Source organism: Pantherophis guttatus, chromosome 18 (assembly GCF_059756535.1).
Source record: "Pantherophis guttatus breed Tessera chromosome 18, ASM5975653v1, whole genome shotgun sequence".
Lineage (NCBI taxonomy): Eukaryota > Metazoa > Chordata > Lepidosauria > Squamata > Colubridae > Pantherophis > Pantherophis guttatus.
Window position 1 is genome coordinate 2,947,501 of NC_142080.1, and position 15,127 is coordinate 2,962,627.

Below are 15,127 nucleotides of genomic sequence, written 5' to 3' on the forward strand. Positions count from 1 at the left end.
AGACTCTTCCTGGATTATGCTCACCTCTGCCCCTGTGATCACCCAGTTGTTATTTTCCAGCTCCTGAGAATTTGAATTTTCAGCCATTTTTTTTCATGCCCTGAAATGCTCAAAGATCCACCTGGAAAGGTTAGGAAGGGGGGAAAAGAAAAAAAAAAAAAAGATGAGAGTTAACGATTTTGGGGTATCTAAAGTCTCTTCAAGGTCCCGGCGTTATAAGCAGAGTAGGTTTCAAATTGGCACTAAACCGACATCAAATAATTGCTAAATCGTCATCATCTTTGTGGCTCTTTTCTGGACCGTGGAAAAAGGGCAAGAGAAGAGCAACGAAGGCGATTAGGCGGTTGGAGGATAAAATATACGAAGAACGGTTGCAGGAATTGGGGGTGTCTGGTTTAATGAAAAGAAGGACGATGGGGTGACCTGATAGCATCTTCTAATATTTGAGGGGCTGCCCCCAAAGAAGAGGGGGGTCAAGCTATTCTCCAAAGCCCCTGAAGGCAGGACAAGAAGCAACGTTAATGGGAACTAATCAAGGAGAGAAGCAACCTGGAACGAAGGAGAACAATTAGCCAGTGGAACAGCTTGCCACCAGAAACTGAGGGTGCTCCATCACTGGAGGCTTTTGAGAAGAGAGTGGACAACCATCTGCGTTAAATGCTAAAGGGGGTTGGACTAGAAGACCTCCAAGGTCCCTTCCAACTCTCTTATTCTGTTATTCTAATGGGAGCGGGGTTTTTTTCCACTTGTTTTGCCCAAAGCTCACCAGAGACAGCTCAGTGCAAAAGACTAAGGAGGTCTGGAACCAAATAGAATAATAATAGAATAAGAGAGTCGGAAGGGACCCTGGAGGTCTTCTAGTCCAACCCCCTGCTTAGGCAGGAAACGCTACACCCCTTCAGACAAATGGTTATCCAACATCTTCTTAAAAACTTCCAGTGTTGGAGCATTCGCAACTTCTGGTGGCAAGTTGTTCCACTGGTTAATTATTCTAACTGTCAGGAAATTTCTCCTTAGTTCTAAGTTGCTTCTCTCCCTGATTAGTTTCCATCCATTGCTTCTTGTGCTTTGGAGAATAGCTGGACTCCCTCTTCTTTGGGGGCAGCCCCTGAGATATTGGAAGACTGCTATCCTGTCTCCCCTAGTCCTTCTTTTCATTAAACGAGACAAGAGGAGGTAGATGGAGGTAGGTTTGCAAAATTTTTTAAAAAGGGTTACTAAAAACATAAGTTTTACCGTGTTGATTAAAAGCCTCTTCCCTTCCTTTCCCATCTCATCCAAATTAACATCCTGCACCCGTCTAGCTACGCCTGTGATGAAGCCAACTGCAGTGGTGTGTATGTTTTTTTTTTAAAAAAAATAACATTTATTAGCGGAAGAAAAAGTCTGCCAAAGTCCTACTTTGGTAATTGTTTCTGCGTCTTGCAATAATTCAAAAAGACGACTTTGCTCGAAGCTGTCCTTTGAAGAAATCTTTTGCAAATAGAAATCTTTTTAATATAAATATCGTTTCCGGTTTTCTGACCAAAAACCCACCTTTGTGTCCTGTGCACAAACACAATCTTTTCACAATCTTTCCCCAACCCAAATGTTCTGCCCCATTGCCTTTTTTTCCCAGGCCCCTAATTGAAAGTGGGAGACCCGTAAAAATCGAGCATAAAATGGGAATAAATTTAATAAGCCCCAGGACCTGAGGGTTTTATTATTTATTAATTTGTTGTTAATTTAGCTTTAAGGGCAAAACCGGAAATCCTTCTGGCGTCTGATCAAAATTGTACAGGGGAAAAAAAAAAAAGAAATTTGACTGGGAAATTATGCTTCAGCTTGACAAACACAGGTGGCGTGAACTGGAAGCGAAGTTTATTGGAAATTGAATAAGGGACAATTGTATTCTTTTCTCTTGCTGGTCCCAGATGGCCCCAGTAAGTTTTTTCCCCCAGTGCTGTTTAGTTTAAAAACTCTCCAGGGAAACTGATGTGTTTTATTAATGTAACTGTGAGAGGGATCTTGGAGTCCTACTGGACGACCATTTAAATAGGAGCCAGCCGTGTGCAGCAGCTGCCAAAAAAGCTAACACAGTTCCAGGCTGCATCAAGAGAGGGAGAGAATCATTAAGTGTTAATACCACTTGGTAAGGCCATACTTGGAATATTGCATTCAATTTTCGTTGCCATGATGCAAAAAAGATGTGGAGACTCTGGAAAGAGTGCAGAGAAGAGCAAGAAAGAGGATTAGGGGGCCGGAGGATAAAACATACGAAGAACGGTGATTTCCAAAAATAAACCAATAAATAAATAATAATTTAAAAAAGGAGCCAAAAGTGAGTTCCTGTCTGCAGCATAGTTTATTATTATTTTTTTTTCTCTCTCTCTCCAAAGACTCTAAGAAGAGACGAGGGTGTTTTTCAATGCCACCCTGGCTGAGCTATTCTAATTCAAGAGAAAATGCCAAGAATCTAAATTATGCTGGTCACCAGAGACAAGCAGATCACCCAACCCTTGGGAAACTGAGCTGGCCGAAGTTATAAGGAGCAGCACTGCGTGGTTGTGAGTGTGTGGTTGTGTGTCGGTTGGGGGAGAGGCGACCCCCAAACTCAGAAACCTGTTCGAGCCCAGCAGCTTTGAACGGGAGAAAAAGCAAGCAAAAACAAAAACGAAAACAACCCCCCCCAAAAGAGACAGCAAAACGGGGAGCTCCTGTATTAAAAAGTTAAATTTCTCTCCAGGAATCTCTGCCTGTCTGCCTGCTTGCGAAATTCTTACCATGAGTCTCTCTACCCTCCCAAGAACAGCTGTCGAAGCAAAAGAGACAGGCGGGAAGAGAAGGGGGCAAAAAATAGGAAAGGGATATATTTTTAGCTTTGCTGAAGGCAACTTAACAGGTGGAAATGGCTTTGCTGAGCAGAGCAGAGGGGGAAAACAAGGAGCAGAGAGAGAGGGACAGAGAGAGAGAGAGAGAGAAAGAGTAAGAAAGAGAAAGAGAGAAAAATAGAAAGTGAGAAAGAGTGTGTGTGTGTGAGAGAGAGAGAGAGAAAGAAAGAGTGAGAAAGTGAGAAAAAGAGAGAGTGAGAAAGAGCGAGAATGAGAGATAGAAAGAGAAATGGAGTGAGAAAGTGAGAGAGAAATAGAGAGAAATAAATAGAAAGTGAGAACGAGTGAGAGTGTGTGTGTGAGAGAGAAAGAGCGAGAAAGAGAAAGTGAGAGAAATAGAAAGAGAGAAAGAGAGTGTGTGTATGTGAGAGAAAGAGTGAGAAAGTGAGAAAGAGAGAAATAGAAAAAGTGAGAAAGCGTGAGAGTGAGATAGAAAGAGAAATAGAGTGAGAGTGAGAGAGAAATAGAGAAAGAAATAGAAAGTGAGAATGAGTGAGAGTGAGTGAATGTGTGTGTGTGAGAGAGAGAGAAAGAGAGAGAGAAAGAGAGAGAGAATCCCAGGGGGAAAAAATCTGGATATTTTAAGGTACAAATAGCCTTAAACAGACACACTGGAAGGTTTTGCTCTCTGCAAAGACCGACTTGGCATTGGAAATGTAATAAAGGAATAGAAACTTGGAGCTGAGGGCCTGTTGGGTAATTCTTAAGGATGCTTTATGCACGGGGGGCCACACTGCAGAAGGAGGGGTGGGGTCCCACATTTTGCATTCAGGAGGGTCTCAAGCAACAGCTTCATCAAAACTTGGCCAAGCCATCTTATCTCTCACTAGTAGAAACTTGCTGTGAGTAGACACGACTTCAGCAGGCCCCGTTTTTTCCCATTGTGGGGGAAAAACTCCGTCATGCATCGAGGGGGAAATAGGAGGTCCCATTAAAGGGTTTTTCCCCTCCCAAATAAAAGAGGATTATTAGTTCAGAAAGTGCATTCTGTCTGTGGCAGGACAAGAAGCCATGGATGGAAATTAATCAAGGGGAGAAGCAACCTAGAACTAAGGAGAAATGGACAACCATTTACTTGAAATGTCGTAATACCTCCTGCTTGGGGTCAGACTAGAAGACCTCCGAGGTCCCTCCCAACTCTTGTTATACCACGTGGATCTTAAAATTTCCCTCCAGGCTGTTTTTGAGAGCTGCGGTTTGGCCCAATTTGCTTGGATAGCCTTTTTTTTTTTATAAAAAAAGTTGTATTTCAAGACGCGTCGACGAGTCTCTGCAGCAAAGGAACGGCAGGGATGGAGAGCTCTCCGCTGTGCCCGCCTGCCAAGCAATCAGGATTATTGCAATATTATTGTTATTTTCACAGCCGGCGACACAATCAAAGGAAGAGGCAGGCTGCCACTTCGGAAGGAAACGCCGAAGGGTAGCATCTTTTTCGACTAAGACGTTTTTTTTAAAAAAATAAATAAAAATAAAAATAAAATAAGCTTTGGTGAGTGAGTGGCAGCGGACGCCTGGAAGGAAAAAAACCTGTTAGCTTTTCCCAGCTTTCTTTGCCAGTTGATCAACAGGCTTTGCCTCTTACAAAGTCCACATGCTGGGGGAAAAAAGGTGCAAATTCACTGCATTTAAAAGAGAAGGAAATGCAAATATGCGGCAGGAAGCAAGGATGAAAACTCAAGAGTTTAAAAATAAAGAAAGCTTCTGCCTTTTGTTTACGGCACGAATGTGACAACTTCCAGAGAGAAACTCCAGAGAAGGGGAAGGGAAATGTCACCAAACGGTGATATTTCAGACTCTTAGCGGAAGCCACTTTGCAAACATGGGGTGGGGGGTGGATGAGGGGAGGGTCTCCTTTGCAAAGCCCCCACCACGCCGCCCTCAAACGAGGAGCCTCCCCTGTTGCAAATGCTCAGGACGCCAAGGACGGGCAAAAAAGCTGCATGTTCCCCCCCCCCCCCCGATAAACAAAATGAAACTAAATGAAACTCAAGGGAAAACAAATAATAACTCTTTATAAACAAACAAAATAAAAATAGTAGCAGAACAAGAGAGAAAAAAAAAGCAACTGGGGCGAAAGATAAGAAGCTTCGCACGTTTCACCCGGCCGGGGTAAAAAAAAAAAAGGAAAAAAAAGGAGATTCTTATCGAAGAGCGCGGGATGCAGGAACCGCAGCATCACCCCGGGACGGTTGCCATGGCAACCCTGCAATACCCCCGCTTCATCCTTGCTGGACCAAACTTCATTTCTCTGCTTGGGAAAGTGATTTTTTCCTGCAGGGAGTGGGGGAAGGGCTCTAAATGGGGGGGGGGGCTTTGTTCCTCCCCCTCCCCTTTTCCCCCCCCCACCCCCACCCCCCCCATCCCATGGCTTACCTTTAATCCAGGGGGCGCCCCGTTTGCGCCGAGCCGAGCTGGGGGAAATCCGGACGCGGCTGGCAACTTTTGCATCGCAAAACTTCCTCGGGGAGGATAAGGGAGGGGTGGGGGGGGGGAGTGGGTGGGGAGAGGGAGGGGGGGTGGGCGGGACGAGGCAAAAAAAAAGAAAAAGAAAAAAAAGAAAAGCTCGGCAGCCAATGGGGGAGAGGGACTGCGGCGCCAGCCGGCCAATGAGAGGCGCGGGGCTGAGAAAAAGGCTGGTAAAAGTTTTCTTAAAGTTGGGGAAAAGTTTAATTAGGGGGGAAAAAAAAGACGGGGGTGGACAAAGATGGGGGGGGGACAAAGAGGGGGGGTCCCCCCTCCCTGCAGAAGCGTTGACTTGAAGGAGGCAGAAATTTCCAATTTTTACAAAAATAAAATATGAATGAAGGTGTGGATTTGGAGAATGACTAAGCTGGATAGAGCTGGAGAAAGACAGCAACAGCTGAATTTAAAAAAAAAAAAAAGATTTCCCTATCAGGCAGCTCAGCCTTCAACGATGCACAGCTGCTGGGCAAGAGGGGGGGGGCTAAATAAACTGAGCCCCCCCCAAGTAGGATTCGCACCCAGGATGTAGCTGGGGTGGGGGGTAGGGATGCCAGAGGACCTGCTCCCCTTTTCTCCAAAATAAACTCAATAAAACCAAAATAAAGGGAGGAAACTAAAGGCTCCAAATTGCTGGGAAGGAGGATCGCATGGTCAGAGGTTCTTCCTTCAAGGGCAGCTGCTGATGTTACCTAGTTGGGTCAGGAAACGTCTACAAGGAAACCACCCAGCTCAGAACATCAAGAGCCCCCTCATTTCTTTCCTTCCTTTTCTTTTTTTCTTTCTTTCTCCTTTTTTCTTTCTTCCCTTCTCGTTTCTTTTCTCCTCTTCGCAAACCCCTCTCTCTTGTAGCACTGAGGATGTTACCTTGTTGGGTCAGGAAACGTCTACAAGAACCCAGCTCAGAAAGCATCAAGGAACCCTCATTTTATCTTTTCTTGCCTTTCTTTTTCTTTCTTTTCCTTTCTTCCTCCTTTCTCATTCCGCTTCTAGCACTGATGATGTTACCTACTTGACACTGATGATGTCAGAGAACATAAAGGACCCCTAATTTTTTCTTTTTTTCTTTCCTTTTCTTTCTCTCTTTCCTCCTTCCCTTCTCATTCCTTTCTTCTCCTCAAACCCTTGTAGCACTGATGGTTTATCTAGTTCAGGAAACGTCTCTAAGGAAACAACCCAGCTCAGAGACCATAAAGGACACCTCGTTTATCTTTTTCTTTCTCCTTCTTTCCTTTCTTTTTTTCTTTCTCCTCATTCCTCTTTTAGCGCTGATAATGTTACCTAGTTGGGTCAGGAAACGTCTACAAGGAAACAACCCAGTTCAGGGACCACCAAGGACCCCTACTTTTCTTTCTTTCTTTCCTTTTTTCTTTCCTCCTTCCCTTCTCTGCAAAACCCTCTTGTAATACTGATGAAGTTAGCTAGTTGGGTCAGGAAACGTCTACAAGGAAACAACCCATGCTCAGAGGGAATAAAAGACCCCTCATTTATTTTTTTCTTGCCTTTCTTTTTTTTCTTCTTTCTTTCCTCTTTCTTCCTCCCTTCTCATTCCTCTTCTAGCACTGATGATGTTAGCTAGTTGGGTCAGGAAACGTCTACAAGGAAACAACCCATGCTCAGAGGGAATAAAAGACCCCTCATTTATCTTTTTCTTGCCTTTCTTTTTTTTCTTCTTCTTTCTTTCCTCTTTCTTCCTCCCTTCTCATTCCTCTTCTAGCACTGATGATGTTAGCTAGTTGGGTCAGGAAACGTTTACAAGGACGTTTCAAGAAGCTTTCTCTCCTTGAAAGAGCTTTAGCCCAGTTTTAACAGATAAACAAGAAGGTCATTAGAATTAGGGATATTTCGGAGGCTTTGCCAAAGAAAACAATCAAAATTCACCGCACGGATTCAGACACCGGGGTCCCCCCTTCCTGCCAGAAAGTCCATTTTCTCCCGCCTTTCTCTTGTTGGGAGCCAGGAATTTTCCATCCTCCTTTGGATCCGTTTCATCCCCGGCCAGCGGAACGAAAACCTCTGATCTCGAGTCCGGTGCCAGGCGCTTTTTTAAAATCCTTTCTGGCAACCCAGACTGTCCTGGCACGGGGCGCCCGTTGCTTGGTGGCAGCGGTAGCGCCTTCTCCGAAGGGCAGGATAGGATAAAAGGCATAAATCTGTCGGAAGCGCCGTCAAGGGAGGACAAACGCAGGAACACAAGGTGCTTAAAAAGAAAAAAAAGAGGCCAGCACATTGTGGTCTCTTTTTTTAATTCCCCTGGACCAAAATTTATTTTATTTTCTTCCCTCCCACTCGCGGCATTGATATACGGAGAGGACTGGATAATGAGGGCACCTTTAATTCGGGGGCTCCCCAAAGCTGGCAACTTTGCGAGTCTGTGGAACCTCAACTCCCAGAATTCCCCAGCAACTTTTAAATCTTTTAACAGACTCAAGGGACCTTGGAGGTCATCTAGTCCAACCCCCTCCACCTAAGCAGGAGATCCTACACCATTTTCTGTCCAGTTTCTTCTTGAAAGCCTCCAGGGATGAAGCTCCCACCGCTTCCGAAGGCAACTTCTGCTCCATCGGTTGATTGTTCTCACCGTCAGGAAATTCCTCCTTATTTCCAAGTCGAATCTCTCCTTGGATCAGTTTCCCTCCATTATTCCCTGTCTGGCCTTCGGGTGCTTTGGAAAACAGTGCCGTTATAATTTCGGTCACTAAACGAAACTTGCGGACTTCCAACCCTAACCACAGTCCACAAATCTTTTAAAAAGTTTGGAGATTCCTATCCTAAGTTGATATCGAAGCTGGGCTTGAGACGAGGTGCTCGGCAGCCAATAAGGGAGAAAAGGTAGGGGAAGGGAGAGGGGTTTATAATTTTATTTACTGATTTTTAATTTGCCTTTTTATTGTTTTTTTTTATAAATAATTCCAAGGCGGCAAACTGTAGCTAATAGTCCTTCCCGTTTTCTCCCACAGCCACTCTGTGAGTTGGGTTGATGGTTGAAGGGAGGGACTGGCCTTAAGTCACCCGGCCGGCTTTCGTACTTAAGACAGGACTAGAACTCACCTACACCCGGTGATTGGTTCAAAGTCACCCAGTTGGCTTTCGTACTTAAGGTAGGACTAGAACTCACCATCTCCTGGTGATTAGTCCAAGTCACCCAGTCAGCTTTTGTCTTAATGTAGGACTAGAACTCACCTTCTCCTAGTGATTGGCTCAGTGTCACCTAGCCAGGTTTCATGCCTAAGGCAGGACTAGAACTCACCATCTCCTGCTGATTAGTCCAAGTCACCCAGTCAGCTTTTGTACTTAATGTAGGACTAGAACTCACTTTCTCCTAGTGATTGGCTCAGTGTCACCTAGCCAGGTTTCATGCCTAAGGCAAGACTAGAACTCACCATCTCCTGGTGATTAGTCCAAGTCACCCAGTCAGCTTTTGTACTTAATGTAGGACTAGAACTCACTTTCTCCTAGTGATTGGCTCAGTGTCACCTAGCCAGGTTTCATGCCTAAGGCAGGACTAGAACTCACCATCTCCTGCTGATTTGGCCCAAGGTTACCAGGCTTCCTGGCTAAGGCAGGACTAGAACTCACTGTCACCTAGTGATTAGTCCAAGTCACCCAGCTGGCTTTTGTGCCTAAGGCAGGACTAAAACTCACCATTTCCTGGTGATTAGTCCAAGTCACCCAGTCGGCTTTTGTACTTAAGGTAGGACTAGAACTCACCTTCTCCTAGTGATTGGTTCAAAGTCACCTAGACAAGTTTTTATGCCTAAGGCAGGACTACAACTCACCATCTCCTGGTGATTAGTCCAAGTCACCCAGTCGGCTTTTGTGCCTAAGGCAGGACTAGAACTCACCTTCTCCTAGTGATTGGTTCAAAGTCACCTAAACTAGAACTCACTTTCTCCTAGTGATTGGTTCAAAGTCACCTAAACTAGAACTCACCTTCTCCTAGTGATTGGTTCAAAGTCACCTAAGACAAGTTTTTATGCCTAAGGCAGGACTAGAACTCACCATCTCCTGGTGATTGGCCCAAGGTTACCTGGCTTCATGGCTAAGGCAGGACTAGAACTCACCGACTCCTAGTGATTAGTCCAAGTCACCCAGCTGGCTTTTGTGCCTATGGCAGAACTAGAACTCACCATTTCCTGGTGATTGGCCTGAAGACACCCAGCCAACTTTCATCCCTACGTCAGAACTAGAACTCACGGTCTCCTGGTTTCAAATATGGTGGTACTAACCGCTAGATCAAACTGGCTCTTATTATGCCACAACCACTAGAAGGGGACTTCACTCCAAGCTGAGCCGACGTCTCTTTTCTTGTCGTTTTCTCTGCTTTGAGGAATGGAAGTGAGGGAGGGTTTCACAAAACGGGGACCTCAAGACCCACAAACACATCGGCGTGGAGGCAAAATAAATAAATAAATCTGAAATCTCGCCGCCACGTTAAGCGAGAGCCTTTTTCAGTTAACGTTGGCTGAAATTGGTACAAAATTCATTTTGTTTTTAATGTTCGCAACATTAAAACACCAGGGAGGGGTTGGGAATGAATCCAGCTATACCTTGCCGTCCCCCCCTCCCTCTCTTTTTCTCGCCCCCTCCCCAGTTCTCTTCCCCGCCCCGTTTAATGTCCAGCAAGGATAGAAAACAATGATCCAAGTCACTTCAGTTAAGCACGTGACGGAAAACAAATTCCGACGGAAAGAAAAAAACGGACACGGCGACAAACAAAAAAAAAAAGAAGGGTCGAAGTCGGGAAAATTACCGGAAGGCAAACGTAATAATAATAATAACAATAATAATAACAATTAAAAAAAAAACAGGTCCCAAGTTGGTACTTTTTTTGTGTGTTTTGTTTTAAAGTCTTCGCGTGAGAAAAACAAGGGCCAGTTTGTCCTTTTGTCAATTTTTTTTCTTCTTTTTTCTCAAGAAGACGCCAGTCACTTTTTTTGAGCCACCGAAATGTCGCAGCGGATGCTTCCAAAATTTTAAGCGCGGAGGCTCCAAATTCAGGAGCAGCCCCCCCCCCACAAACCCTCCTCAGTTGCGTTCTGTAGGATTGGGGGAGGCCTCTTCCTGCCCAGATGCCGCCGTGCCCCCCACTCACCCTCCAAAGAAGAGGTATATTCATTGCGTTGGCGAATTTCCCGGAAGAAACCGGACGACGCGGGGATAACTTCCGGGTGACCAAACGGGAGGGCCGGACCGAGCTGAAACTTGGAATGGAGCCAGATGAGAGGAATGGGAGGCTGGGAAAACGCCCCCTCCCCTCTTTCTTTCGTCCAGCCAATCGTGGAAGGCTTTGCAAGTTTTAAACGCAGTCGTGGGTCGGGGAGGGAAAGAGAGAGAAAAGTACGACGGACGGCGACGCTTCGGGAGCGGATGAAGGCATAAAAATGGGTTGGTGGGCGCCTCCATCGCAGTCCAACTGTGTGCCCAGCAGTCAGGACTGGAAACCCCCCAGAGGTCGTGGGGGTTACCCAGAATCCTCCAGCTTTTTTTTTTTTTTTTACTGGCAAGGGATGGGATTCGGTGCCCGTCTCTTCAGCCAAGAGTGTCTCGTAGTGGTACAAACCGGATTGGCCATCCTTTCTGCCCACCGGGGCGAGGACAGCCGGGGGAAGGAGGGGAGGTCTCAGCCGTCGTTGGCGGCCACTAGCTGCCCCATGCTCTCCCGGATGTAGACCGACTGGATCTCCTTGGTCTTCAGGCAGAAGTCGCAGGCCCAGACGGCCGAGGCCTCGGTAGTCAGCAGCCCGTAGGCGTTCTCCGTCATGCCCGTACACTCCCGGTGGAACCACTTCTGGCACGAAGCCTCGCACAGGATGGCGTCTTGGTCGTCGTTCACTTCGCTGCGGCAAGCCCCGCAGGGGTAGACCAAGCCCGGGGGAGGCTGGTGGCCGGAGTTGCCAGCTGCTTTGCTGGTGGGGGGCAAGGGGTTGCCTTCGGGAGTCCCGGTGCCGCCGCTGTGGCCGGTGCTGTTGGGCGGGAAGGCGGGCTGGGTGCCGTTGACGGCCGCCGGCGAGCCAGTGTGCTGTTCCTGGTTGAAGCTGTTGGGAGGCGGGTGGAGGGGTTTGGGGGCTCCGCTGTCTTCGGCAGAGGGAGGGAAGCCAGGGTCGGGCCCCGGGAAGGGGCTGGGATTAGGAGGCAAGCTGGAGAGGTTGGGGTTGGGGCGCTGCAGGGGGGATTGTCCAAAGAGGTTGGCGGGCTGGCTGAATCGCTGGGCCATCGGCGGTCCGCCTGGAGGGTTGAGGGTCGGGCCGGAGCCCATGTCCCCGCCGCGAGGGGGCTGCCCCATGGTTGGCGACATCATGGGGCCGAACGCCCCCATGGGCCCCTGCATGATTTGCCCGCCAGGGGGGCTGAAGTTCTGTCCCAGCGGCTGGCCGAAGGGTTGCCCGCCAAAGCCCATCCCTCCGGGTTGGACGTAGCCGGGATTTTGAGGGGGCATGTTGAACGCCGGGCCCATCTGGTTCGGTCCAAAGGGGGGCGGCTGCCTCCGCATGGGTTGGGGACCCCCGCCATAGCTGGGCGGGACCTGGGGACCCATCGCCCCTTGCATGCGGAAGTTCCCAAAGGGGCCGGGGTTGCCGAGGAAGGGCGCGGAGGAGGAGCCAACCTTGGGGATGGCAAAGTCATCTTCAAACGGGTTGGAGGCCACCAGGTGATCGACCATCGGGGTGGGAGGGGGGGCAAACTCCGAGAGGTGGGAATAGGAGGGGCCCTGCAACAAGAAAGAGGCAAATAAGCAGACCAGCATTCCTATATCGGCCAGAGAGGTTGCCTTATCATCACAGTCTCTAGCAGGGGGCGCTGGAGGCCAATAGATCTGGAAGGTACCAAGTGTGGGGGGAGAGAAGAACATAGCGGGAGGGTCCAAGCTATAACCAGGATGCCTGATTAAACTAACTTATGTGGTTCTCATGTAAGTCATCCTCAATTCACCGCAACTGAGATAAGATTTCCAGTTGCGTTACCGTCGTATGTTTGAGGCACCCCGTGACCAGACCCGACTTCATGACATTTTTTTTGCAGTGGTCATTAAATGAATCACTGGTCATTAAGCCATTCTGCACTCATCAACGGTTGTAAGTGCAAGCCCATTCTTCTAAAAGGCCATTTAAAAAAAAGAAAAGCATGTATAAATACACAACAGGGGGGCTATGGAAGGAAGAAGCCAAGGCTGTCTCGAATCCAAAGCACGTGAAACCCCCCTCCCTCCTACCCACCCCCAAATTACCTGCGTGTTGGATTTGCGACGTTTCTTCTCGGGACTCTTCATTTGAAGACCTGAGCAAGGCAGAAAAAAAGAGAAATTTGGAATATTGGTCCAAGTGTCTATGGAGATTGGCAGTTGTCCGGGGAAGAATTGTCTCAAAGGGTCTTTTTTTAAAAAATAAAAGGCATCAAGGCCATTTTTTTCTCCTTTTTTAAAAATTTGGCAAATTGTGATTATTAGACGATCACACCAAGAGACGGGGATTTGTCCCCGGTGCAAAAGCTCTCAGTGTACATGCAAGGGAATGTAGTAATAATAATAATAATAATAATAATAATAATAATAATAATAATAATAATAATAATAATAGGAGGTGGTAGAGAAAATGAGAAGGATAATAATAATTGTGTACCTGGTTTCTTTCATCTCTCTCTTTTTCTCTCTTCGTTCCTATTCTTCCTTTCTCACCTTCTCCTTTCTTTCTTTCCACCCGCTCATCCTTGCTTCTTCCTTCCTCTCCCTTACTTTCCCCTCCTTCGTCTTCTTGTCTTTCTTTCTTTCCTTCTTTTCATCCACTCATCCACTTTTCCTTCCACCCTCCCTTTCTCTTCCTTTCTTTCCTTGTCACCCACTCCTCCTTATCCACTTTTTCTCCCTCCCTCCCTCTTCTCTTTCTTTACTTTTTGTCACCCATTGCTCATCCACTCTTTTTGTCTTGAGTCTCTCTCTTTGGCATTCTGGTGACTCAAGTGTATTTTGGGACCTTACAGTGGCTTAAGAGTGAAAATCTGCCCTGCAGGTGCCATATATATATGGCGCCTGCAGATAGATAGATAGATAGATAGATAGATAGATAGATAGATAGATAGATAGATAGATAGATAGATGATAGATAGATAGATGATAGATAGATGATAGATAGATAGATAGATAGATAGATAGATAGATGATAGATAGATGATAGATAGATAGATAGATAGAGAGATAGATAGAGAGAGATAGATAGATAGATAGAGAGAGAGATAGATAGATATAGATAGATAGAGAGATAGATAGATAGATAGATAGATAGATATAGAGATATATATATCTATATCTATATATCTAGATATATATATCTATATCTATATCTAGATATATATAGAACCGAGTAGATGTGATTCTACTGAGCTGGAGCTACAAAAAAACCTTGGCTACGTAGGGAAAACCTGGCTAGAACACACACACACACACACACACACACACACACACATATATATATATGTTTGTGTGTGTGTGTGTGTGTGTAGTTAATATTTCGGGTTTCTTCCCGTGTAATTGTGGCTATATCCCTAAAAGGATATATCCACAATTACACGGGAAGAAACCCGAAATATTAACTATACACACATACATACCCGTGAAAACTTACATAAACATATATATATATATATATATATATATATATATATATATATATATATATATATATATGTATGTATGTATGTATGTATATATTTATGTATATATTTATGTATATATTTATGCATATTCTTTCTAGCCAGGTTTATATTTATATATATATATATATATATTTATATATATTTATATATCTAACTAACTTTTATATATTATATATATATATATATATATATGTTAGTTATATATATATATATATGTTAGTTATATATATATATATATATATATGTTAGTTAGTTATATATATAAAACTAACTAACTAACCCAAAAATGACCTTTTCAGAGCCATGGAAGGTGCCTCTCTTTCAGGCCAGCCTTCCCACCTTGCAGGGCTGTCGTTTGCAGGGGATAAAAAAAAGGGAGGGGGGATTTTGGTTGATGAGGGGAAAGCCTACCTCGCAGGGTCGGCGTATTTTGGAGGGAACAGTGGGAGGGGCTTCTGGATTGCAGGATATTAAAACCCCTCCCCCCCCTTTGCAATGAAGGGGGATGGATGGGGATGATGGGAGGGAGAGTCCCACGTATGGGAGGACCTCCTTGGGGATGCACTACAAGGCCCATCATCATCAGGGGCCCATCATCAAGGCCTCCCCAACCTCCTCCCAGCCAGGCGGGACCCCGTTTCCCTAGCAACGCCGCCTCCCGTCTCCATGGCAACCGCCCCCCCCACACACACCCCGCCCCTCCCTTACCGGCCTTGCCCTGCTTGCGGCCTGGTCCCGTGGCGAGGCTCCCCGGCGGCGGAGGCAACGGCGGAGGCGGAGGCGGCGGACCCGGAGCAGGCGGAGCGAGGCCTACTCCCCCCTCCAGCTTGTCTGGGTGCGGGGCCGCCATAAGAAGCAAGCGGGCGCGGAGGGCGACGCGGGCTACGAGGGGCCCTGAGGCCCAGGCCGCGCCATCGCGACGCGAGCCGGAAGCGGAAGCTGATAGAGAGGACGGGAGGGGAAGGGAGGAGAGAGAAGGAAAAAAAAAAAACCCTGCGCTTCCGGTGGCGGGAGACATCTTGGAGGTGCCTTTTTTTTTTTTTCCCCGTCCCGCCGCTTTCGGCTGTTCTGGGAGCAAGGCCTCCCGTCTTTCTCTATGGTTCCCGAGGGTAAAAAAAAAAAAAAAAAAGGCGCCTTTCAGAAGGCGG

General features: G+C 46.6%; 2 protein-coding genes across 2 annotated transcripts in view; both read right to left on the bottom strand.

Moving 5' to 3' along the window:
- PBXIP1 (PBX homeobox interacting protein 1) overlaps positions 1-5,594 on the bottom strand; it is a 16,464-nt gene extending 10,870 nt beyond the window's left edge. Inside the window, exons 1-2 of the mRNA XM_060685044.2 lie at positions 5,244-5,594; positions 25-121 (exon numbers count right to left, since the gene is read on the bottom strand). Of these exons, the coding sequence (XP_060541027.2) occupies positions 25-87 (63 nt within the window). The 5' untranslated portion in view covers positions 88-121; positions 5,244-5,594. The remainder of the gene's footprint in view (positions 1-24; positions 122-5,243) is intronic.
- A 4,207-nt stretch (positions 5,595-9,801) lies between these two features.
- PYGO2 (pygopus family PHD finger 2) lies at positions 9,802-15,072 on the bottom strand. Its single transcript, XM_034406985.3, has 3 exons — positions 14,688-15,072; positions 12,559-12,608; positions 9,802-12,042 (listed from the first exon to the last, which is right to left on the bottom strand). The coding sequence occupies exons 1-3, from the start codon at positions 14,995-14,997 to the stop codon at positions 10,954-10,956; spliced, it is 1,449 nt and encodes a 482-aa protein (XP_034262876.3). The 5' UTR covers positions 14,998-15,072; the 3' UTR covers positions 9,802-10,953.
- Positions 15,073-15,127: the final 55 nt, after the last annotated feature.